The sequence below is a fragment of the Gadus chalcogrammus genome, chromosome 22 (assembly GCF_026213295.1).
Source record: "Gadus chalcogrammus isolate NIFS_2021 chromosome 22, NIFS_Gcha_1.0, whole genome shotgun sequence".
Lineage (NCBI taxonomy): Eukaryota > Metazoa > Chordata > Actinopteri > Gadiformes > Gadidae > Gadus > Gadus chalcogrammus.
This window is the reverse complement of record NC_079433.1, coordinates 3,681,374-3,705,854: the sequence shown is the minus strand read 5'-3', so window position 1 is coordinate 3,705,854 and position 24,481 is coordinate 3,681,374. Positions and strand designations below refer to the sequence as shown.

General features: G+C 48.4%; 2 protein-coding genes across 3 annotated transcripts; one reads left to right on the top strand and one right to left on the bottom strand.

Annotated features, from left to right (window-relative positions):
• Window positions 1-27: 27 nt before the first annotated feature.
• On the top strand, window positions 28-8,725 carry LOC130375700 (transmembrane protein 268). Of its 2 annotated transcripts, none has more exons than XM_056582745.1 (9): window positions 28-306; window positions 1,722-1,860; window positions 2,955-3,049; window positions 3,290-3,397; window positions 4,543-4,695; window positions 5,656-5,766; window positions 6,758-6,847; window positions 7,111-7,332; window positions 7,688-8,725. In XM_056582745.1, exons 2-9 carry the CDS (start codon window positions 1,755-1,757, stop codon window positions 7,853-7,855), a joined length of 1,053 nt encoding a protein of 350 aa, XP_056438720.1. In that variant the 5' UTR covers window positions 28-306; window positions 1,722-1,754; the 3' UTR covers window positions 7,856-8,725. The 2 variants fall into 2 exon arrangements, with proteins under 2 accessions (XP_056438720.1, XP_056438719.1); XM_056582744.1 differs by having other exon boundaries at window positions 29-306; window positions 1,738-1,860.
• Window positions 8,726-11,445: 2,720 nt separating this feature from the next.
• prrt1 (proline-rich transmembrane protein 1) lies at window positions 11,446-24,330 on the bottom strand. The gene is made up of 4 exons (XM_056582743.1): window positions 22,852-24,330; window positions 20,260-20,606; window positions 16,712-16,900; window positions 11,446-14,384 (listed from the first exon to the last, which is right to left on the bottom strand). Exons 1-4 carry the CDS (start codon window positions 22,868-22,870, stop codon window positions 14,208-14,210), a joined length of 732 nt encoding a protein of 243 aa, XP_056438718.1. The 5' UTR covers window positions 22,871-24,330; the 3' UTR covers window positions 11,446-14,207.
• Window positions 24,331-24,481: the final 151 nt, after the last annotated feature.

Here is a 24,481-nt window from a genome sequence, read left to right as displayed (position 1 = left end):
AGAGGAAGAGAGAGAGAGCGAGAGAGAGAGATTGTGAGAGAGACAGAGTGAGAGAGAGGAAGAGAGAGAGAGAGAGAGAGAGAGAGAGAGAGAGAGAGAGAGAGAGAGAGAGAGAGAGAGAGAGAGAATGAAACAGATGGACAATTTTTTGATGGGTTTAAACGAATCGTCAACACTGGGAGTCCGCATGTAACGACGCGTTGAAGTTATGGTTATTAGGGACCATAACGCGGCGTTTAAACGACCCATGGATCACCAACGCACGTCTGACCAGTGAATGGGACTTTGATCGACTCTGAAGTGAAGGTACGTTTTAATTGTTTATGTGAAATGGCATGGGTCACTGTGATGTTATCAATCGACCTAAATTTTGCACACATGCAAGCTTTCATAACATAATCTGTGGCCTAATAGTCCCATAAATGCTTGTGGAAGTTGTCGGCTACTCGTGTTCTGAACTTGCGACATGTAGCAGCTCAAATCAGCTGATAGCTGAAGCCTCGTCTAGCCTCGAAGTGTGAAGTCAAGCGTTTTGGGGGGTTATTGCAGAAGTGTGAAGGAGAATAGGCTACTTTATAACGCACGTAGGCCTACATTTCTTAAGCCAGGAGTGTGAGGGACACGATCAATTTGGAAAAATAGGAAATGTGTCACATAGCGAATAACTTGTAGGCCTGTTAGAGGCCTAACATAACAGAGTAGTGTTATACCATGTATTCTTCTTCTGTATAGAAAAGGCTGGTTTCAGATCATAGTGATATCCCCGTGTCCTTTGTGGTAATCATGGGTACATTTCTCACATTGTAAGCCGAATTCGAGGCCTAACGACGTATTCTTATTATTATTAAATAGTATTTTAGCATGTGTGTGTGTGTGTGTGTGTGTGTGTGTGTGTGTGTGTGTGTGTGTGTGTGTGTGTGTGTGTGTGTGTGTGTGTGTGTGTGTGTGTGTGTGTGTGTGTGTGTGTTAGTTACATGTCATTTTTTGTAAAGAAGAAGTTGGTTTGAGATCCCAGTGATGACCCCGGGTACTATCTGGTAAACACGGGGACATTTCTCCCAATGAGTGCCTGTGCAGGAGAAGCGAAATGTCTCGCCCTGGTCCTAACGCGCGTCTCCGTCGTTACGTGGTGCACGCGCAGGTCGACCCGACCGCTCGCGAGGAGTCTACGGTTACCTGTATGATGGAATGATCTACTACATAACCACTTAGATTAAATCTAAGCGTCGGACACGCCCACCAGCACATTGTGTACGGCTAACGGTTTCAACACAGCAGCAGAAACGAAACTAATGTTCATTAAAGGGGTTCCTTTAGAAAGGAATTTTGCAAGTCACCCTCAGTCTCTAAATGTATTTGCAAGGGCTCTGCAATCGTGAGTTGCGTACGGTGTCTGGCCTATTCTTTATATTGTCCACGACTCCACGTCACGTGACTTTTAATTTTCTGTCTGCAAAACAAACAAGATGGTCAACCTGTATTTTAACCTCAGTGGAAAATGCCCTATTTTATTTTTTTGGCATTAAAATGGGTTTTGATAACATTTCTAGCGAGAATGTGCATTTTGATAGCATAATCTTGGTCCAGTGATTGAATATGATGTTTAGTATGTTAGTTATTACGAATATTCTTTCAGGTCTCGATGATCCTCTCAAAATCTAGCTAACCCTGGCTGCTGCCTCTAAATTCCCAACCTCAGCGTAAATAATACCAGACTGGAGTATGGTGTTGTTTCAGGCAGTTTCAGATCCAGTATGTCGGAAGGCGTGAAGGGACCATGTCACGATGGGGAGGATACTGAAGCAGTCGTTCCACACCCACATCCACCGCTGACCGATGGGGGAGCACGATGGGCCAACGGTAACTGTTGGAACACATAAATAAAGTCTCCCTTCATGCTAGGCTTGATATGCCTGAATTTTATTTTGGTAGAATTAGAGAATTCCGATTGCTAATGTCACACTGCGATAAATGTTACGTTTTTTGTTTGTTTTTGTTGTGGTTGTGTTTGTGTTTGTTCCAATTTGATTTGATGAAATACAATGTATGGTATACAGACCTGTATGATAACGTTTTAGTGCAAGACCATCAATAAAAAAAAAATATATATGCAATTCAACGAAGAAGACATCACAAGATTATTAACTTTCCAAAGCTTCCAGGAAACCCTTACGGATATGGAGTTAATCGCACAACATAGAGAGAGAGAGAGAGAGAGAGAGAGAGAGAGAGAGAGAGAGAGAGAGAGAGAGAGAGAGAGAGAGAGAGAGACATTATAATTATAAGCCCTCTCTCTTCCCTCCCTCTCCCCCCTCTCTCTCTACCGCTCTCTCTCTCTCTCTCTCTCTCTCTCTCTCTCTCTCTCTCTCTCTCTCTCTCTCTCTCTCTCTCTCTCTCTCTACCTCTCTCTCTCTCTCTCTCCCTCTCCCCCCTCTCTCTCTCTCTCTCTCTCTCTCTCTCTCTCTCTCTCTCTCTCTCTCTCTCTACCTCTCTCTCTCTCTCTCTCTCTCCCCTCTCTCTCTCTCTCTCTCTCTCTCTCTCTCACTCTCCCCCCTCTCTCTCTCTCTCTCTCTCTCTCTCTCTCTCTCCCTCTCCCCCCTCTCTCTCTACCGCTCTCTCTCTCTCCCTCTCTCTCTCTCTCTCCCTCTCCCCCCTCTCTCTCTCTCTCTCTCTCTCTCTCTACCTCTCTCTCTCCCCTCTCTCTCTACCGCTCTCTCTCTCTCCCTCTCTCTCTCTCTCTCTCTCTCTCTCTCTCTCTCTCTCTCCCTCTCCCCCCTCTCTCTCTCTCTCTCTCTCTCTCTCTCTCTCTCTCTCTCTCTCTCTCTCTCTCTCTCTCTCTCTCTCTCTCTCTCTCTCTCTCTCTCTCCCCCTCTCTCTCTCTCTCTCTCTCTCTCTCTCTCTCTCTCTCTCTCTCTCTCTCTCTCTCTCTCTCTCTCTCTCTCTCTCTCTCTCAGGTCAGTGTGTGTTGGCGATGCCCAGTCACTCCTTGCTGAATCCCAGCTTTGACCTGACGCTCTGCCACACCCTGCTGAACCAGGACGGCTTCCAGGTCAACACACACACATGCACACAGACACACACACACACACATGCACACACGCATGCATACATGCACATACACACATACATGCACGAACACACACGCATACATATGCACAAACACATAAACACACACACACACACACAAACACACTGTGTGTCTAACCTGGCTTAGACACACACATAGATACTTGCACACAACTTCACAGTTTCTGAGATGAGTTGTTTTCTGTTCTGTTGATGATGTCAGATTCCTGCTAGTGATCTCATTGGTCCCCTGATGACGGCCCTGGACCCGCCCTCTGTCCGCCGATACATCGTCTTCAACTCCTCCCTCTTCAATTTCTTCATGGCTCCGGTATGCTACGCCAATCACATGCTAGACTAAGCCTAAAATAGGCTAACGTCATGCAAGGCTTACCCCATGTTAGGATTTATCTACACTAGACTCAACCCATGCAAAACTAATCCCCTGCAAGGCTAACCCAATGCTAATCAAACCCAATAACATGGCTACATCTAAGCTAGGCTACTCCATCCAGTTGGCTACCTTAAAGATAGATTTATCCCCTGAATGCTAACCCCACCTTGGGAAACCTCACCCTCTCTTAGCTCTTCTTATAGCTTTATTGGCTTATCATTTAAATAAATAGTTTTTCAAACATAAAAAAAATAATATATTGAAATTATCCATTACAATACCTCCCAGCATGACACCTACCATTCTCTAGAAGAAGGCCTTAATTAAAAATCGCACAAGCTTCAACAGCTGTTAGCGTTTTAGCCCTGTTTCAGCGTTATCTAGTTCAATGAATCTGCTTACCTAGCTCTTAGCTCTCGTTGAAATGTGTGTTGTTTGCTGTTTGTTAGTAGAATCACTAGCAGATGCAACCCCACCTCAGTTTTTTTCAGTGTGTGTGTGTGTGTGTGTGTGTGTGTGTGTGTGTGTGTGTGTGTGTGTGTGTGTGTGTGTGTGTGTGTGTGTGTGTGTGTGTAATCAGCATTTAAGATTTTCTAGCTTAAGTTCCATCACAGTTTGTGATCAATATGGACAAAGCCCATACAAATTGCAGCTCGTTTTTATTGGCGTCTCCCGGTTTCTATTAAAATGTATCGAGTTTGGCTGGTTTGAGGGCCACTGGATTTTAATGGGCTCTACTGGTGTTTAATGATCTCTACTGTCTCCTAGTGAATTCCTCTGGGTTATACTAAATTCTACTTGGGTCTAGTGGTGTATACTATTTTCTAATGATCTCTACTCTGTTTTTTTTATCTTCTTCTGTGTGCTAATGGTTTGAACTGATTTCTCCTGATCTCTACTAGTTCATACCTCTTTCTACTGCTGTGTCTACTGCTTTCTACTAATGTGTCTAATGCTCCTAAGGACCCCTCCGGTATCTCCACTATTCCACATTCCAATGGTCTCTCCTGGTTTCTACTGGTGTATGAAGAGTTGTACTGGTTTCTATGGGATTCTTACTGGTTCTACTGGTGTCCGTCCAGATCATGTACATGGTGACGTGGTGCGCCCTGTTCTCGACTGTCCACCGCTACATGACTGTCACCGACTACTGGCTCCTCTGTCTCGGCATCAGCCTCGTCGCCATCCTCCTAACCATCGTCATCATCTTCGTCCTTCACCGTGGCAACAATGAGGCGAGCATCAACCTATGGTCCCTCTCGATGCGGGAGCAGGGAGGAGTTCTGTCTGTCTCGATGTCTTATAGGGCAGAGGGGTCTAGTGGTTGACCTTCCATTCATTCTTCTTTATGCTGAATATATAAAGAAAGGGTTTCGTTTTTTCCATAAAATTTTAAGGGGACCTATTATGCTTTTTCGACTTTTATGACCTATAAACGTTGTTATAATGATTGATAGTCATGTTTAACCATACTAAAGTGTTAAATAATGACATACATGCATTTCGACGTATTCCCTGCTGACAGTCTGGGGTGGCTGTGCAGAGCGCTAAACACTCGGGACAACGTTTGCGATTCACTTGTTCACATTTCCGGGAAATCATCTACGTAGAGGCACTCCTGCCGCGCCCCCATATGCCTGGTCAAATCTGCCCGCGCGCGAACTTCAAGGAAGGTAACCAATCACGACGGAGTTGGGTTGGCAGGAGGGGGGCGAGGGGGCGGAGAAGGACGAAACCAAGCGTTGACAGAGAATGCTGAAAGCGCCCAGATGAGAGGAAAAGTTTCCCGAAAATCGACATCGTTTTTTGTGTACGGTTAAACATGACCATCAATCATTAAAGCAACGTTTATAGGTCATAAAAGTCGAAAAAGCATAATAGGTCCCCTTTAAACTAAAACCATAAATAAAAGTACAATACCATCATATAAATGCAGTACCAGAAGCATTGGAAAAATGTATATAAAATATGAGAAGCTCTGAGCTATCTCCCAAGCTCAAAGATATAAGTTAGTCAGTTAGTTGTTTGTCTCCCAGTCAGAAGGTTCTTGGTTCCAACCCCAACATACCTTTACTAGTCCTCCTAGACCAAGAGGCCCCCCTAGCCCTTAGCTTATCTCAACGACATGCATCTGAATTCAGTGTGGGTCACTTTGGACTGAGGGGTGGTAACCTGTGTCCTGTGTGTCCACCCAGATGACCGTGAACGTGGACGTGAGGCTGATCCAGGTTAACGAGAGGCTGGTCAGACACAACCTGCTGGTGGGCGTGGCCGACTGGGTGCAGAACTGCTTTGGGACCCTACAGGTGATTCTACAGGTTTACAGGTGAATCCACAGGTATTTATACAGGTGGATCCGATTGGGTGCAGAACTGCCCTGGGACCCTACAGGTGATTCTACAGGTGAATCCACAGGTATAGATACAGGTGGATCCTACTGGGTGCAGAACTGCTCTGGGACCCTACAGGTGATTCTACAGGTGAATCCACAGGTATTTATACAGGTGGATCCGATTGGGTGCAGAACTGCCCTGGGACCCTACAGGTGATTCTACAGGTGAATCCACAGGTATAGATACAGGTGGATCCTACTGGGTGCAGAACTGCCCTGGGACCCTACAGGTGATTCTACAGGTGAATCCACAGGTATAGATACAGGTGGATCCTACTGGGTGCAGAACTGCTCTGGGACCCTACAGGTGATTCTACAGGTGAATCCACAGGTATAGATACAGGTGGGTCCAACTGGGTGCAGAATTATTCTGGAACCTTACAGGTAATTCTACCGCACAGGTGAATCCACAAGTACAGATACAAGTGGGTCTGACTGGCTGCAGAACTGTTCTGTAACTCTACAGGTGATTTTACCGCACAGGTGAATCCACAGGTTAGTCAAAGTTGTTCTGTACTACAGGTCATTCTATCATACAGGTCAAAATGTGTACAGCACAGGTAAAGAAATATTGACCTATAGGCTGTACACATTGGTTAAATTTGCCATTAGGATTTAAAACTTAAAAGTAATTAGGAGAAAAGTACAGGTGCAATGCAAGCGCCATCATCACAAGAAGGCACTGTCAAAAGACAAAATGTAAATGTATTTCCCACATCTCCACATCTCTCTCTCTCTCTCTCTCTCTCTCTCTCTCTCTCTCTCTCTCTCTTTCTCTCTCTCTCTTTCTCTCTCTCTCTCTCTCTCTCTCTCTCTCTCTCTCTCTCTCTCTCTCTCTCTCTCTCTCTCTCTCTCTCTCTCTCTCTCTCTCTCTCTCTCTCTCTTTCTCTCTCTCTCTCTGCTAGCTAATCTTCATATACTGGGACATGACGAGCTGTTTGAGGACTTTGACTCAGACCCTGGAGAATAACTTAATTGGTACTAACGAGTTCCAGGTGAGTGGCACACTGTCTCACTACATCCATATTGAATGACTCCTCATTATTGTGTCCCTCATACATTCTGTTTACCTTTCTCCAGAATAAAGGCATAATCTTTATTAAGGGGGTTATATTTTGGTAGGGTAAAGACAAAACGGCAATTCTATTTATACTTTATACTATTATTATATGTATGGTATTCTTCACCAAAACACATTAACAAAGCTTACCTGAGGTTTACAGTTCACTTTAATACACCCTTTTTTTCCTGTGAACAGGGAAGGCTCAGCAAGAGGCTGTCTCACCTGGTGCTGCAGGTCAAAGTGGACAAGGCTGACGCGGACGCTTCTGACCGTCCTACCGAGGTGCTGACTTCTGACGAAGAGCGGCCCCTGCTGGCGGAGGGGGACAATGGCCGCAGTACCTTCACCAGCCAGCGGGAGGAGACGAAGCTAGCCAAAAGCTTCAACCTCATCCCCGAGCCAGGCTTACCTGCTCAGGTAATACGCAGGCACAACGTGCACGAATAGGGGTGTAATTTATCTAAAGATGAGATCAAATCACATACCCTCAGTCTTCAAATAAATACTAGATACATCTTAAGAGATGTATCTATCTATTTATATGTAACACTATATGTGCACTATTACTATTCAGTATCTTGTCGTTTAGCAGATGCTTTTTACAATATGATATATACACAGCACAGTACCCTAATAATATCTAATAAATATACAGCAAAGTACCCCAATAATATCTAATATACAGCACAGTATCTCAACAACCATTGAGTATAACAACCATCTCCTGTTATCCTACATCCCGTCGTGGTATGGGGGGCTTGGTTCCTCCCAGGCTGCTGCCTACCAGCTGCTGGTGACCTACAGCGCCGCCTACGCCCGCCTCCTGGGCTCCAAGAGGCTGTCGGGCCCCGCCCAGCACCAGCCGAGACCCCGTCGCAACCACTGCTCCACCACTGCCCCCCACTGCCTCTGCCAGTACATCAAGGCCAAGGTGCTCTGATGGAGCCCTGCGACCACACCCGGCCCGCACCCCCCTGAGCCTCCACCCCCAGGCTCAATCCCCACCCTCCACCCCCCCGAGCCTCCACCCTCCACACACACACTGGGGATATCGGCTCCCCCTCACGACTCTGTCCTTTCTTACGGACGTTTTAGCGAGACCTTTTTGATAAAGAGATATGATCAGTGAATTCACATGTCATTCACATGTCGTTAAGAAGTAGGTACATGGGTGGGGGGGCATCTGGCTTAAAGGACGCCTACAGGTTTGACCGCTGCTGTCATAGCGAGGGGGGATTTAAACCAAGTACCTTCAGCTGGGTGTCAAACACACCGTCCAGAGAAAAAACTACTCATCGGGGTCGTGGTCTACCGACACCACCAATAGGGCACGGAGCTCCAGACAGATCTTCCATCTTGGGATCGGATTCGCTCGTTCGCCCCCCCTGGGAGCTCTGGAGAGCGAGTGGCGCGGTGCGTTAGGGGGTCAAAGATCTGGTGTTTGTGTCAAGGTGAAGGTCTTTCTAGGGTTGTGTGTGGGCAACACAATGATGCCAGAGCATGGACGATAATCAAAACCTCTGCGTTTTAACACAAGTCGAGGCCAGCGGACACTTAGCGTCTTCGTTGTCATAGGTACACACGCGACAATCAGCGCCACGTAGACACTGCTCGGAAATCTCAGACGAGTCGCACTGCAGTCTTTGTTGCCATAGTGATAATAATTATTCCAATCGCATGTTCTCATCAAGATTCATGTTTTTCGGTTCTGGAAGGTTTTTTGAATGAATATGAATGTTCTGTTTCTGATGTTTCAATAAATAGAGATCTCAGTTGGATGAGAGATCGTGTGCTTAGAGAAGATGTGTGTTGATGATGAATATGATGATTTTGCTGAATATGTTTCAGATGACGATGATGATGATGATGATGATGATGATGATGATGATAATGATGATGATGATGAGGGAGTGGTCATTCCTCCATGGCTCTGTTTCCTGTCTGAATTGAGTCTGATAGGAACATGGTTAGCTGTGTGTCAATACAGGCCTGCATGGGTGTGCGTGTACCAATTTATGCGTATGTGTGTGGCTGTTTGCTGCATATTCCTTTTTTGCTTGTGTGTGTGCGCACGTGTGAGTATGTGCATGAGTGCGCGTGTGTGGGTGGGCATGTTTGTGTGTGTATTTATGTGTTTATGTGTACGTGTTTACGTGTGTTTCTGTGCATGTGTGTTTGTGGGTGTGTGCAGACTTGCATAAATGTGTGTACGTGGGTTTCTGTGCATGTGTGTGTGAGTGTGTGCAGACGTACGCGTGTGTGTGTGTGTGTGTGTGTGTGTGTGTGTGTGTGTGTGTGTGTGTGTGTGTGTGTGTGTGAGAACGTGTGCATGTGTGTGTGGCCCACGCTGCTTATTACCACTGTGATTAATAAGCCTCGCTGCGACCACGCGACAGCCCCCCCCTGTGAACACGCACGCGGGCCAGCTGGCCGCCGCCGCCGCACCGCCGCGACGCCGCGCCACCACGCGTGGGTCGCAGCTCCTGCCATTACACACAGTGGCCGGCCGCCGCAGGGGGCTAAACTGACCATCTGGGAGAGCCTGGGGATCCACCCTGACACGGCTGCCATCTTCCTCAACTCCCTCCTCCCAATCCACCTCCTCCTCCCAGTCCTCCTCCCCTCAGTCCACCTCCTCTTCCCAGTCCTCCTCCACCTCTCACTCCTCCTCCTCCTCCTCCTCCTCCTCCTCCTCCTCCTCAGTCCTCTTCCTCATTTAACTCCTCTCAATCCACCTCCTCCTCGACCTCCCAGTCCTCGTCCTCCTCCTCTCAGTCCTACTCCTCCTCCACCTCTCAGTCCTCCTCCTCCTCCTCCTCCTCAGTCCTCTTCCTCATTTAACTCCTCTCAGTCCTACTCCTCCTCCACCTCTCAGTCCTACTCCTCCTCCTCCCCTCAGTCCTCCTCCACCTCCTTCTCTGTCGTCGTCCTCCTCCTCTTCCTCTCAATCTTCAACCTCCTTCACATCGTCCTCCCGGTCCTACTCCTCCTCCTCCTCTAAGTGGTCCTCGTTCTCCACCTCCACCTCCACCTCCTGCTTTCAGTTCTCCGCCTCCCCCCCGTCTTCCTCCTCCTTCCCTGACTCATCGCCCTCCTACTCCCTGCGCCTCCTCCACCCACTTCTCCTCCTCCTCCACCCACTCATCTCCCTCCTGCCGCCTATTTTCCACCTCCTTCAACACCAATTCCTCCGTCGCCCACACTCACGCCTCGACTCCTCCCACGTCCCCTCCTCCCCCCTCCACGCCTCCTCCCCCCTCCACGCCTCCTCCTCCCTCCACTCCTCCTCCCCCCTCCACTCCTCCTCCCCCCTCCTCTCCTCCCCTCCTCCACTCCTCCTCCACTCGACAGCAGCTTAGGTAAATAGGGGAGGTGATGGATGAACTTGCACAGCCATGAGCTCTGGCTTAAACTCAAAGTAGCGGATGAACCCAACAGCCATACACAACGACACACACTCAAATTAACACACACACACACACACACAGATACCCACACACACACACACACACTTACAGATAGACACAAACACACGCAGACACACATAGGCCCATGAAGACACTCACACACACTTAAACACACACACACACACTCACACATACACATACACACACACAAACTCACACACATAGGCCCACAGACACAAACACAGACACAAAACACACTCAGTCACACTCGCACAATCTTACACACACATAGACAGACACATACACACATACAGATAGACACACACACACACACACAGGCCCACAAACACACACACACTTACATATAGACTCACACACTCCAAAACCCACACGAACACACACACAGACACGGTCTCTCTCAAACACATCGTGATGAAGAGACCTGGTTGTGATTAAGTGGTGAGATAGTGAGGGACAGTTGGAGGAGAGAGAAAGGGAGGAGAAAGAGAGAGGAGAGAGAAAGAGATCTATTGAGAGAGCAGATGTTGGAGAGCAGAGGGAATAGAGAGAGAAAGGAGACAGGTTGCAAAGGAGAGAGAGAAAGGGAGGAGAGAAGAGGGACAGGAGAGGTGAACGAGGTAGAGGGGAGAGAGGGAGACAGAAGGAGAAATGGAGAAGGAGAGGAGAATGTGAGATGGGAGGGAGAGAGAGAAGGGGAGGAGAGCGAGAGCGAGAGTAGGGAGGAGAGAGGAGAAAGAGAGACGATAGAGAGAGCAAGCGGAGAGGGGGAAGAGAGAGAGAAAACAGGGCAACTATAAATAGTCGTGAGTCGAGGGAGGAGAGGAAGAGAGAGAAAGAGAGAGAGAGAGAGAGAGAGAGCGAGACAGAAACATCGGAGAGATAGGGTTGAAACAACTACAACCGATTGAACAGACACAATCACAAATTTGACCTTTTATTTATTATTCAAACAAATAAAGTCAGAAAACACAGCCAGCTTGTGTGTATATCACCCATGGACAGAACACATCCCCCCCCCCCCCCAGCCCCCACCCCACGCCAACCCAGATCAAATACATCATGTTGTTGTATTTTCCCCCGCACACACAAGTAGCCTAGTTTTTAATTTCCAAGACGGAGCGTCCAGTTTCAATTGCAAGCTGAAAACAAAGCGATATAAAAAGCTCTACCACTCTATACCGCTCCAACGTCACGCACGACGACCACGCACCCCCCGACCCGTCGTCGGACGAGCCCCTCGCTGCAGCAGAGCTCGAGAGGATAAGCCATCATCTAAGAGTGACTCTAAATAAACCAACACTCAGAAGTCCTTTTTTTGGACACTTATCGAGGGACCGTCTGTTATTTTCGTGCACGTCTTTACTCTTTTGTGGGCACCACGGTGGCGTCAAAAAAATCACAGAATCTATCAAAAGCAAAGCGATACCACGTCATAATTATAATAATAATAGCAGTAGTTGGTATAGTGCTAACGATAACAAACACTGTTTTAGATTTTTCTGAAATTATTAAAATAATCTTTCGACTAAGAATTTTCATTCGCTGCTGACAAACCCAACTCTCTCTTTTATATTTTGTGTTGAAAAAATATCATTATCGTTGGACTCAGGGGCCGAGAGAGACGGACGGATATGCGGGTGACTAGGTCTGATTCTCCGTGGAGGACGAGAGAGAGACCAACGCAGAAGAGCCTTGAGAGTGAGGAGAGGGGGTGCTGCTTAATAACGGTCATCCATCCAACCCCTCTCTTCTCTCCGTCTCCATCTCTCCATCTCTGTTGCCTTGGAGACGGCCAATTTGCTTCTCCACTTGAGGTCTTAACGCTCCACAGACGCGATGGCCTCCTCCGCCAACTCCTCCTCATCTCCGCGCTCCTTCGGTGATCGACCATCCGTGTCCGGTTCCGACTGGTTTGTAAGTTGAGCGAGGATCCTGGTCGTCGTTTCCTACTCCGCTCCGCTGACACTCGGGGACGCTCGGATAAACAGCGAGGTTGACATGCTAAGTGGAGTGTCAAACGCTTTAGTCACAGGGTCTGTTGGCTAACCGGGTGTGACCTCATATCCATGGGGTAGGACGGGGAGACGCGTCATGTGCAAAAACCGAAAGTGTAGGTCAGTTGTTTTCCTACAGCAAGAGGCTTTGTTTCACACACACTGCAACAAGCAGTCCATGAGTCCATTTTGGGATTCAAACCTTTTTTTTGAGTGAATGTTGTCCCATCATGACAGTTCTTTGATCAACATGGCATGGTTGAAGTGTGAATGGAAAAACGGCATAAAAATATACTAAGTATGCATACTTCTTTTTTTTCAAGCGTTTTGCACTCAAGCCCAATGATTGCAACACCAGCAAAACACAACCATGCACTAAAACTATAAAGTGAGCGAGTGCCAATTGTAACTGGCCAAATGTTACTAAACGTTCATCTCAAGCATGGGGACAGCTGCGACCAGTCACCGACTGAAATGCCAGTGAATCACTAGATATTAAATAAATACAATATTTCTCTTCAATAAATTAAACACTTATAATGCACAATGTACGATGCCAGGGAGAGGTGTTGTCCACACAACATGTGGGCCCATCGCACAGACAAACACACACACACACACACACACACACACACACACACACACACACACACACACACACACACACACACAAACATACGCACGCACACATACATTTGGTTATATTATACAGTCCCTTTGTTCAGTCCTCTATTTGGTTGTTTGTCTATATATTGATTCATTGCTCCCTCTCCCACACTCTCTCACTTGGCAGTCTGTTATCTAACCATGTATGAAATAATTCCCACTGTTATGTAAATAGTCAGGGCCGATTCAGAACGGACACGTTGTTTGGAGTCCGAATTAAATACAGTACCATTGTCATTTCTGTTTGTTAACTGGTGTTGAGGTTTAAAACAACAACTTCCCCTCTGGACGTTGGGCTTCTACTGACAGCAATACTGTTTTAGTGACTCGTGCTCAAAAGGGCTGGACAGAAAAATAGCCATGAGCTTTTCTGTGATCTAAAGGCTCATGAATTTATGCATTTAAAAATAAATAGTTAATGCCTTGGATTTGCTTTGATGTCCTCTCTTTTCAACACTGAATGTAATCAACAAACATTAACCATGTTAATACTAATTCCAGGTCCTGTTGCACAAAAGCCTGTGCTTGACATTTAAATGGTGTGCTGTAAATGGTCGCTTTTGGTCTTCTTCAAGTGTTTGTTTGATGCCTGGCGGTTAGGTTAAGGTTTGGTTGGGAACATTGCGCTCTAATTGAAGCAGTAAGCGGTAGCAATAAAATGCGTGCATGACAAGCACCTTGTTTGTTTCCCCACTGTTTCCCTTGCTAACCTCATAGGGACACTAGCTAGCTATGTAGTCTCAAAGGGGTGGGGTTATCTAGCTAAATACACATTAATGCAAACTAGCTAGCGAGTCTCAACTGGTGGTTTGTGAACTAGCTCCGAATTAATGCTAGCTTGCTAGCTTTTCTCAAACGATGGTTAGCGAGCTAACTCAAAAATAAACACTATCTAGCTAGGTAGTCTCAACTGGCAGTTTGCAAACTAACTCCAAATGAATAAAGAAGAGCTAGCTAGTCTCAACTGGTAGTTTGAGAACTAAGTTCCAATTTAATACTAGCCTATTAGCTCGTCTCAACAGGCGTTTTTTTCATGCCGACTCCGAATTAACACAAACTAGCTAGCTCCTCTCAATCGGGAGTTAGCTTAGCCAACTCCAAATTGATAATATCTACCTAGCCCGGTCTCAAATGAGCGGTTTGCTGGCCAACTGTAAATATTCCAGGCGTTTTCCCGCCCTTGTGAGCTCCTTTGTCTCTTCTCCTAGGGCTCCCAGTCGTCGTCATGGTGCTGCGAGGCGATGATGACGACCACGGTCAGGATGGTGCACAGCACGATGGAGGCGATGCCCACAGCAAGGCTGATGAAGGAGAAGTTACGCGCCTCGCGGGACGCGATCTCCGCCGTCACCATGTCCCCCCGGGCGATGGCGGTACGCACCTAGAGGGAGGAGAGATGGAGTGGGGAGGGAGGGGGGAGGGGAGGGGAAGGAGAGAGTGAGCCAGGGATGGATGGACGGAGGCGAGGGTGGTGTAGTAGGCGTAGAGGAGTGGGCGTGAGGCAAAAACGACTAGCAGAAATTAGATTTAAGGGGTTATGTAACCACGAGACGTGGGTGAGAAAGGGAGAGACCGGGGGGGAGGGTGGGGGGGGGGGGGGAGGAAGAGTGTGTGTGACGGGAACGTGGGAGGAAACCCTGACCAGGACGCGTATTGATTTCACTGCAGTGGTTTCGCATGGTGCAGGAAACATTAGCGGTTCGTCGCGGCTAGGTCGCGGTGCTAAAGGGTCGTAGTGGTGTAAACCCCCCCCCCCCCCGTTCTCAACCTGCTCCTCTCCTCGCCTTGTCGGCCGAGCTCAACTCAAACGCGGCTCTGTCCGCCCAGAGGGAAAAATCCATTCTGTCCAGCTGCCCTGACAATGGCGACGTTACGCAACGCGTCCTGTTTAGAGTGTTGTGTTGGCCGGGCGGCCGTGTCGGGGTGGGGGGGGGGGGGGGGGGGGTCATGGGTAGCATGACAACAACACGGCTAACACACAGGCCCGCCGGCAGCACACGGGACAATCTACCTCTCGTAGGACGTGGTGACTGGCATGGTTTGCTCTGGAACCAAACCCATGTGGAACCACGAAAGTGCACGCGCTCTATAAAAATACATCTCTAGCTACTGCATCTGTCCATCTGTCTATCCAATTAAATATCTATCCGTCTACTTATCCATCCATCTACTTGTCCACCTTGCTATCTATCTCTATATATATCGATCTATAGATACATATACTGTACCTGAATTCATGGTGATCCTAATAAACTAAACTATCTTTCTACCAATCCATGTGTCTATTTAGTGTACTCAGATATCTATGTATCTATCCACTAAATGACCCATCTGTCGATCAATGAATGAATTAATTAATTAATCAATCAATCAATCAATCAAGCTAACTATCATCTATCCATCAACACATCTGCTGTTTCCATCTGTTGTTTCTGTCTATTTATCTATCTATCAACTCTATCTAATGTTGAACCGCATCTCATCTCTCATTCATAAAGAAGCTATCCCCCCAGTGAGTCATCACTTACCCAACACAGAATACATTAAGTTCTCTCCATGTTTGTCCCTCATCCATTAGCAGTGGTTACTGATTAGTATTCTTCATAAAGAATCTGTGAGAAGTATTCCAACGGTGTGTGGTCAAGCGCCGCAGACACAACCACATTCACAACCTCATTCCTTAGCAGAGAATTAAAGAATAGCATGAGACGGCCACACAGCAACACGTTAGCTACATGCTCGCTCCCTGCAGCACCTCGACTATAAAAACAAACACATTAAACGACGAAAACCTTTTTCTCCTTTTCATCAAACACAGGGATCTGCCCGTTATACCACCACCCCCACCCCACGGCGGGTACGGAGCCAAAGATAGAGAGAACATTGCTTTACGCCAATTTGAACCAATAACAAACAGCTTGTGCTGATTTCATCCTCTGCAGTGGATGCGTGTGGATCCTCAGCTTCACTGAGGCCAGATTACACTTCACATCACTGCAGCGGACAATGATGTGTCGTACAGAAAAACATCGATCGGAATCAAGTATTTCACAAAGCTGAGTAATAAGTCAGAGGGAAGACAGGGAGGAGACCGATAGAGAGACAGAGAGAGAGAGAGAGAGCGAGGAGAGAGAGAGAGAGAGAGAGAGAGAGAGAGAGAGAGAGAAGAGAGAGAGAGAGAGAGAGAGAGAGAGAGAGAGAGAGAGAGAGAGAGAGAGAGAGAGAGAGAGAGAGAGAGAGCGAGGAAGAGAGAGGGAGAGAGAGAGAGAGAGAGAAAGAGAGAGAGAAAGAGAGAGAGAGAGAGAGAGAGAGAGAAAGAGAGAGCGAGAGAGATATAGAGGAGTCAGAGGGAGCGAGGAAGAGAGAGGGAGAGAAAGAGAGGAAGAGAGAGAGAGAGACAGAGAGAGATACAGAGGAGTCAGAGGGAGCGAGGAAGATAGAGAGAGAGACAGAGAGAGAGAGAGAGAGAGAGAGAGAAAGAGAGAGAAAGAGAGAGAGAGAGAGAGAGAGAGAGACAGAGAGGATACAGAAGAAAGACATAATAGAGAGAAGACAGCGAAGGCAGAGGGAGAGAGGGGAGACAGAGGAGACAGAAATAAGACAGAGAGAGCGGGAAGACGGACGACAGACAGCAGAGGGGGAAGACAGAGAGACAGACAAAAGAGAGAGGAGACAGACATAAGAGAGCTACAAGGTGTCCCTGCTGACCTGCACAGCCTTGATGATGGCGATGATGCCGGTGGGCCAGAAGCAGCACACGGTGGTGAGCACGGCGATGGGCAGGTAGTCGTGGGGCGGCCGGCGGTCCATCAGGGTGATGCCCGGGGGCATGGGGTAGTTCTGGCCCTGGGTCATCTGGGGGTGGCCCCCGGGGGCCGCAGCCATGTAGGGCTGACCCTGGGGGGGGGGGGGAGAGAGAGAGAGGGGAGAGAGAGAGAGAGAGAGAGAGAGAGACAGAGACAGAGAGAGGGAGGGAGAGAGAGTGAGCGAGAGAGAGAGAGAGAGGAGAGGAGAGAGAGAGAGAGAGAGAGAGAGAGAGAGAGAGAGAGAGAGAGAGAGGGACAGGGGAGAGGGGAGAGAGAGAGAGAGACAGACAGACAGACAGACAGACAGACAGACAGACAGACAGACAGACAGACAGACAGACAGAGAGACAGACAGACAGACAGACAGACAGACAGACGGACAGACAGACGGACAGACAGAGAAAAAGACAGAGAGAGAGAGAGAGAGAGATGTCAGAAGTAAGTAACTTTTACGTTTCATCAGATGTATATAAAAAAATGTCCGTTTCTCTCAGCAGTGTAGCTGCTTTCGTTCACATCACAGCCGTACCGACAGTGATACAGAAATGTTCCTCGGCCTTCAGCCAGCGCAGAACTCCTGGAATATCGACCCCTGTTCCCATTCACACATTAACCCCGTGTTGCAGAAAATTTTCCGGGATACGGAGGGAACGGCTGCATGCATGTAGGAGGCTCAAGACACATGTAAATAGGGCCAGTTGAGAGAACAGGGTCCAGAGAGAGAGCGAGAGAGACGAGAGAGAGGAGAGGATAGAGAAGAGAGAGAGAGAGAGCGAGATGGAGAGAGAGAGAGAGCGAGAGAGAGTAGCGAGAGCGGAGCGAGAGCGAGAGAGAGCGAGAGGAGAGAGAGAGATGAGCGCGAGAGCGTAGAGAGAGAGAGGAGAGAGAGGAGAGAGTGAGAGAAGGGAGAGAGAGAGAGAGAGAGAGTTTACCCCACTTCTATACCGACCATTACCTGCTATCACCCTCTTTTTAATAGTGCTTTGTAATTTTTTTTCTTTGTTTAATTTGTCTCAACTGCTTTGGCAGTGTACCTTTGTATTTCCCACGCCATGTCAATAAACCTCTTTGATTTAATCGAGAGAATTGAGGGGGAGGGGCGGGGCGGGGGGGTATTAATAATGTCATAAAAGTATGTAAAAAAAACAAACAGTTAATTAGTTTCCATGGCTACTAAGGTTTCCATGTCATGTCGGCCTCTCACAGAGAGAGAGAGAGAGAGAGAGAGAGAGAGAGAGAGAGAGAGAGAGAGAGAGAGAGAGAGAGAGAGAGAGAGAGAGAGAATCAATGTGTCTAAATGCTCACTAACAAACCCATCTTAATCCGGTTACGGCTAATCATTCGATTCATTAACTGTCATGGAAACCGGTTAAGATAAGTTGAAGACAGTAGATAAAAATGATGGATTTAAATCGGGTATAATCAAATGGATAAGCAAATCAGTTCATTCTATGAGTGCGAAGCGGTTTAGCCACAGAGAAAACTCTTTGTCATGGAAACACCTGTTATGTCCATTACGGTTAGTATATCCAGTCTCATAAAGGTCAGAGACGTCCATCACATGCAGTTTAACCTGGATTCACCCTTCACCCAGCCCACCACATAACTCACGCTTCTACGGCAGCTTCTGGAAAATGTGAAACTCTTTTATTTTCGAGATGTACCATCTGGCAGCAACACTCACGCCAGCCCAGGTGTGCGTGCAAACGCACACCAGAGAGGCAGTGGGAGGGAGGAGTGTTAATTGACAAAATAACATCATGTCAATTACATGGCGCCCGGTACTAGTTGCTATGGCAACTCAGGTGTGTCAACGTGACCCCCCCCCCGCCGCCCTCCCCAGCAGACTAGCTCCTTGTCGTTGATGACAATCTTTCCCCGCTGCATCGCACAGTTTTTAATTTAGGCGTGTCCACCCTGTTGTTATTATTATGTGCCTCTGCTCCACAAAGCATGAAAACACATAACCACCGCGATAACATCGATATCAATGTCATCAGCGGCGAGTCGTGCCTGAGCCCCGTCCCGCCCTCATCAACTTTAAACGTCTCATTAGGGAATGTGTCGCATGGCTGAAGCCGCGAGTGCTCCGAGAGCTGTTTTACCCCGGCTCCAACTGCCGCTATTGACATTAGCATATATTAGCTAACCAAACAGTTTCGTTGGCATGGAAGGACAACGCTAAGGGAGGCAACGCTCCTGGCCACCACACAGGAACACACTACCGGTGTGATGGCGCAGGTAGCAGGGGCATCTGCCAGGATGATCACAGCGGGCTGCGCAACATGACAAACACCACGTTATGTCAATAAAGGTGATGGATGGAACCGGTCCAGAACAGCCTGTTCCTGCGGTCTGTTCCCCGTGTGTGTAGTGTAGTGTACTGTTGTGTAGTGTACTGTACTGTAGTATTGTGTCTTGTAGTGTAGTGTACGTAGGGTTACGTAGGATACTGTTGTGAAGTGTAGTGGAGTGTTCTGTTGTTTAGTGTACTGTACTGTACTGTTCTGTAGTATGCTGGTGTTTAGTGTAGCGTACTATTGTGTAGTGTAGTGTGTAGTGTACTGTTGTGTGCTGTAGTACATGGTACTCTGCTGTAGTATACTGTTGTGTCGTTTCGTGTCATGCATTGTAGAGTTACATAACATCTAATTTTGTCGTTTCTGTTCTGGATTAAAAGCACTCCCAGGTCCTGATAGTGGGTCAATCATTCCTGAACGTTCCCTGCTCCACAACCAGTCCCGTCTGGAGGGGACAGGACGTAGCAACGTAGCAGGACGTAGCAACCACCCAGCCAAGCCTAGCCTACAATACGAGGGACACCCCACAAGGTAGACTCTCCTCTCCCCCCCCCTGTGTCTCCCGGTCCCCCTGGGGATGCGGTCGTGTCACCGGACCCCCCCGATCGATGAAGCCACGGCCAGCCTGCGTTCCGCCCAGCTGGGTTAGCCCGGTAGAACCCGGTTCCCCTCGCTCCGGGGAGCGGTGGACGTCTCAGAGGACACGCGCCACGTCCCCCCGGGGGAACCTTCACACGTTCCTCATGTTGGTGTCACCGTGTGCACGCATCACCCAGAGGTCGGCGTCACACACTCGCCGTCGCTTCAGAAGGACTCAACTGTGGCACTGCCAACAAAACATTGACAATCTTCTCAGTCAGAGCAAGGGGGCGGGGCTTACTGCAAGGGGGAGGGGGCTACTGCAGAGGGCGGGGCATATCGTTACAACGTCAACACAGCGCTCTGATCCACTTTGAGAGCAACCAATGAGCAGAGGGCAGCGCTCCAAACGAATCACGAGCAAACCCTGCATCGGCCAATGAAATCCCTCCCAGGGGTTTTGTCCCGCCCTTTGAACCAGTCGACTATAGGACGCGGCGGTCCGTCCGTCAGAGCTGAGTCACGCTAAGAGCAGGCCCCCCGACGTGCGGGGGGGGTCCGCAGCACTCACCGAGGCCATGGGGTAGACCGGGACGTAGGCGGTGCAGGGCTGCAGCTGGAGGGGGTACCCCGGGTGGAGGTACCCCACCGGGGGGTGGGGCATGGAGCCCCCGGGGCCCTGGGTCTGGACGGCGTAGCCCTGGGGGGCCCCCCCGGGCCCCATGGGGCCGCAGTGGAACTGGGTCTCCTGGAGGTAGGCCCCCTCGGAGCCGGGGCCCGGGTGGGGCGGGGGGTAGTTGGGCTGGGGCCCCGGGTTCTGCTGGGACATGTTGGAGAGCTGGAGGACGGTGGCCTCGGGGGCGTTGGACAGGTAGGGGGGGGGCTGCATCATGTGGTGGCGGCCGGAGTCATCGAGACCTGGAGGGGGGGGGGGGGGGGGGGGGGGGAGAGGGAGAGAGAGGAGAGAGGAGAGAGAGAGGAGAGAGAGAGGAGAGAGGGAGAGGAGAGAGAGAGAGAGAGTGAGAGAGAGAGAGAGAGAGAGGGAGAGGGAGAGGGAGAGGGAGGGAGAGAGACACACACACGCACACAGAGGGGGAGGGGGGGAGTGGAATGTTGTCATCAGAGGTAACTTCATAATAGAATCTCATATATTTTATTTATTTTAAGCATCGATCGATCGACGTGTGTGCATGAATAAATAAAATAAAATATGCTTATATACAGTATATTGATGAATGGACGGAGACATGTATATTTTCTTGAATCAGTAAGCATCTAATATTAGTGAGAGAATTTGCACGAGGACTTGGGATCAGTTTACATAAGTGCTGAGACAACAACCCGGAAAACGTAACCCGGTATGGACAGAGATGGATGGATATATCTATATATATAAATCTATTTATCCATGCATATAATATGTATATAATCATTGAATTTATGTAGCGCTTCTCAAGTCCCCAAAGCACTTTACAGTGAAGGGGGGACCTCACTAACCACCACCATATCCATGTATATACCTAGATATAGATAGATAGATCTAAAGATAAAGATAGCTATATCTATATCTATATCTAATCTCTCATTGGAATCGAAGCTTATATGTATTTTAATCTGTGTGACCTCGTATTTGTATTGTCATGTAATTTGTATTCTTGTCTTGTAAATGGAACTTCGAGTCCGGAATAAAGTATTCATTCATTCATTCATTCATTCATTCTCTCTCTCTCTCTCTCTCTCTCTCTCTCTCTCTCTCTCTCTCTCTCTCTCTCTCTCTCTCTCTCTCTCTCTCTCTCTCTCTCTCTCTCTCTCTCTCTCTCTCTCTCTCTCTCTCTCTCTCTCTCTCTCTCTCTCTCTCTCTCTCTCTCTCTCTCTCTCTATATATATATATATATATTTTGCAATCTTTAGAACTGTCTGTCCATCCATCCATCCATCCATCCATCCATCCATCCATCCATCCATCCACCTCTCATAGTGTTAGCTAGAGAGGCCTGATACAACCACAGGAAATACGGGAATGCAGCCGCAATTCCTGTGCCTGTGATAGGATGAGTAACAGCCAATCAATCCATTTGTGATTTTATCGCTGCAAGTTGGATGAATTCCAGCACAGTTCACACACAGAACACATACACAGTCCCCGTTTCTACCGAAGAAAGTAGAAACATGTCCTTCAGAGATCTAGGTGTCATGTCATAATAACGGATGAATAATATGAATAATATTGAATAATGGATATAATGGATGGAGTTAGTAATAGGCATACGTGGATAATAATATGGTGTATCGGATAATACAATGGGCCGCTTTACTATTGAAGGGCTTCGCCGATGATTAACCTAGATATTGGGAGCGAGCCCTTGGGATCGGTTGGTTTGTGGTGCGTAATATTCGCGCCTCCATCGCGTCATTGACAACTTCTCAGCTCGACGGACCCTGCAGGATCTGACCTGTGCCTGGGAACTCCAGGACGGCAACAAACTCAAGGTCCACCCGTCAGTGTAGTCCTCCCTCCACACGACCACACACACACACACACACACACAAGCACACACACGAACACACACACACACACACACACACACACACACACACACACACACACACACACACACACACACACACACACACACACACAACCATTACGCACGACCTCGCCGCCATATGCACGCGCACAAACCCACGAAGACGAAAACTATGCAAAATCTTTCTTCTTTGATTATTAATAACACCAAGGGAGCTTGTAGTGTAGGCCAAGGCAGACGGACGCGCGAGAGCGCGGCACAACGCCGCGCGTAACCGGCGCGTTGCAGATAAACAGCGGAGCGGACGAAATGGATGAGGCTGACAAAGGCGACTGGAAAAGATCTCATCACAGCCGCTGTGGAGAACACCAGCAGCACGAAACACACACACACACACACACACACACACACACACACACACACACACACACACACACACACACACACACACACACACACACACACACACACACACACACCAGTAGCATAACAGGTTCCAGTATATCGGCAAATGGAGATGTAGAGGGTTAGGGGAGGGGGGGAAGTGGCTTAATTAAGATATCAATTACAGCAGATGAAGAAAAAAAAAAAGCGCAACTTGATCGCGTGAACGCAAAAAAAAAAAAAAAGCTTACCGTGTTTCTCTGACGACATGCTCGGCAGTGTGATCGACTCTCCCCTCGTAACGGTGTTTCAATCCAACTCCAGAGGCGGACCGAGAGCTCACAACAATACTGACTTTTGTTTAAAAACATGACATCTTCAAAACGTCCCCATGCCAGCCGCCGTGATCAGATCTCCAAATGCGCTCTCTCCGTTTGTATGTCTCAGAATCAAAAGAGGTTGTTTTAATAAGCGAGGTGGTTGTGTTTCGTCCTTTCTTGATATTCCCGTCGCTGGCTCATCCACAGCCCATGGATGTGATCCACCGCAGAGACTGGCTTCTCCACCGTGTGGCGTTATTACACTGAATTAATGAGACGCTGCGTCTTAAAGCGACAGGCACCACGGGCCGACAGGAAACGAGGACTAATAAGGAGATCAATTTAGATTGACAGTCGGGGTGGTGTTATTTGATGAACTAATGATTTAGGATTTAGCCTCTGTCATAGATCTTCTTCTGGTCGTTTGATTCATGACAGGCTGCCAAGTGAAGAACAACAGGGCTGCTGTATCTGTTGTTAGTATAATAACGGCCAACTACACCATAACACACTGAATGGATGAAACAGTTATGACTGGATGGGGAGGACAAGGCAGACAGGACCGTGCGTTTTGAAAGCAGTGGATTTTATGGTTATAAATTACAATCAACATTTCATTTTCCAGGGCCCCCTTGTGAAAGAGAACAATGGGATTTCACCTGGTTATATAAAGGAAAAAAAAAAAGCAGCTTTGGTTGGTTGTCTTAAGAGCGTTTCCCTTTACAGTTTCAGGGTTTGAGGACAGACTGACAATGTAAACAGCACTTTTAATAGGCACAGACTGCTTCCGCTAGCTAGCATTCCTCTCAGATAACTACACAAGCCTCCATTCAACACAAACATATTCTCTCTCTTTCTCGGGCACAACACCCACACACCAACACACACAGACACACATACATACACCCACACATAGACACGCACACCCAGCCACCCACACACAAACCCCCCCACACACACTCTCTCCTCCTTGCCCTCCGCCTTCTCCGATCCTCCCACATGTGCCTCACTCTCAACAGACGGTGTAGTGGGAGGCGGTGAACACAAAGTCCCTCCTCCTCCTCCTCCTCCTCCTCCACTGGGAGTGTGGAGGGTGGCACTGAAAACAATGGGCCCTCTCCTCTCTTCCTCCTCTGCTTCTCCACTCCTCCTCCTCCATCAGTGAGTTTAGAGGGAGGCATTGAACACAGAGTCCCTTCTGCTCCTCCTCCTCCTCCTCTTCCTCCCTCAGTGGGTGTAGAGGGAGGCGGTGAACTCTCCTCCTCCTCTTCCTCCCTCAGTGGGTGTAGAGGGAGGCGGTGAACTGTCCTCCTCCTCTTCCTCCCTCAGTGGGTGTAGAGGGAGGCGGTAAACTCTCCTCCTCCTTCTCCTCCTCCTCCTCCTCCTGCTGCTCTTCCTCCCATCAGTGGGTGTAGAGGGAGGCGGTGAACTGTCCTCCTCCTCCTCCTCCTCCTGCTCTTCCTCCCATCAGTGGGTGTAGAGGGAAGGCGGTGAACTGTCCCCTCCTCCTCCTCCTCCTCCTCCTCTCCTCCTGCTCTTCTTCTCCCTCAGTGGGTGTAGA

Excerpts from the sequence above, each read along its gene's own strand:
- prrt1 (XM_056582743.1), bottom strand. Across the intron at positions 16,901-20,259 it reads CGGTCTACCCCATGGCCTCG|GGTCAGCCCTACATGGCTGC; the intron begins GTGAGTGCTGCG and ends CCCCCCCCCCAG. Across the intron at positions 14,385-16,711 it reads CCATCATCAAGGCTGTGCAG|GTGCGTACCGCCATCGCCCG; the intron begins GTCAGCAGGGAC and ends TCCTCCCTCTAG.
- LOC130375700 (XM_056582745.1), top strand. The coding sequence starts at position 1,755 with ATGTCGGAAGGCGTGAAGGGACCATGTCACGATGGGGAGGATACTGAA. Across the intron at positions 1,861-2,954 it reads GGGAGCACGATGGGCCAACG|GTCAGTGTGTGTTGGCGATG; the intron begins GTAACTGTTGGA and ends TCTCTCTCTCAG. Across the intron at positions 3,398-4,542 it reads TCAATTTCTTCATGGCTCCG|ATCATGTACATGGTGACGTG; the intron begins GTATGCTACGCC and ends GTGTCCGTCCAG.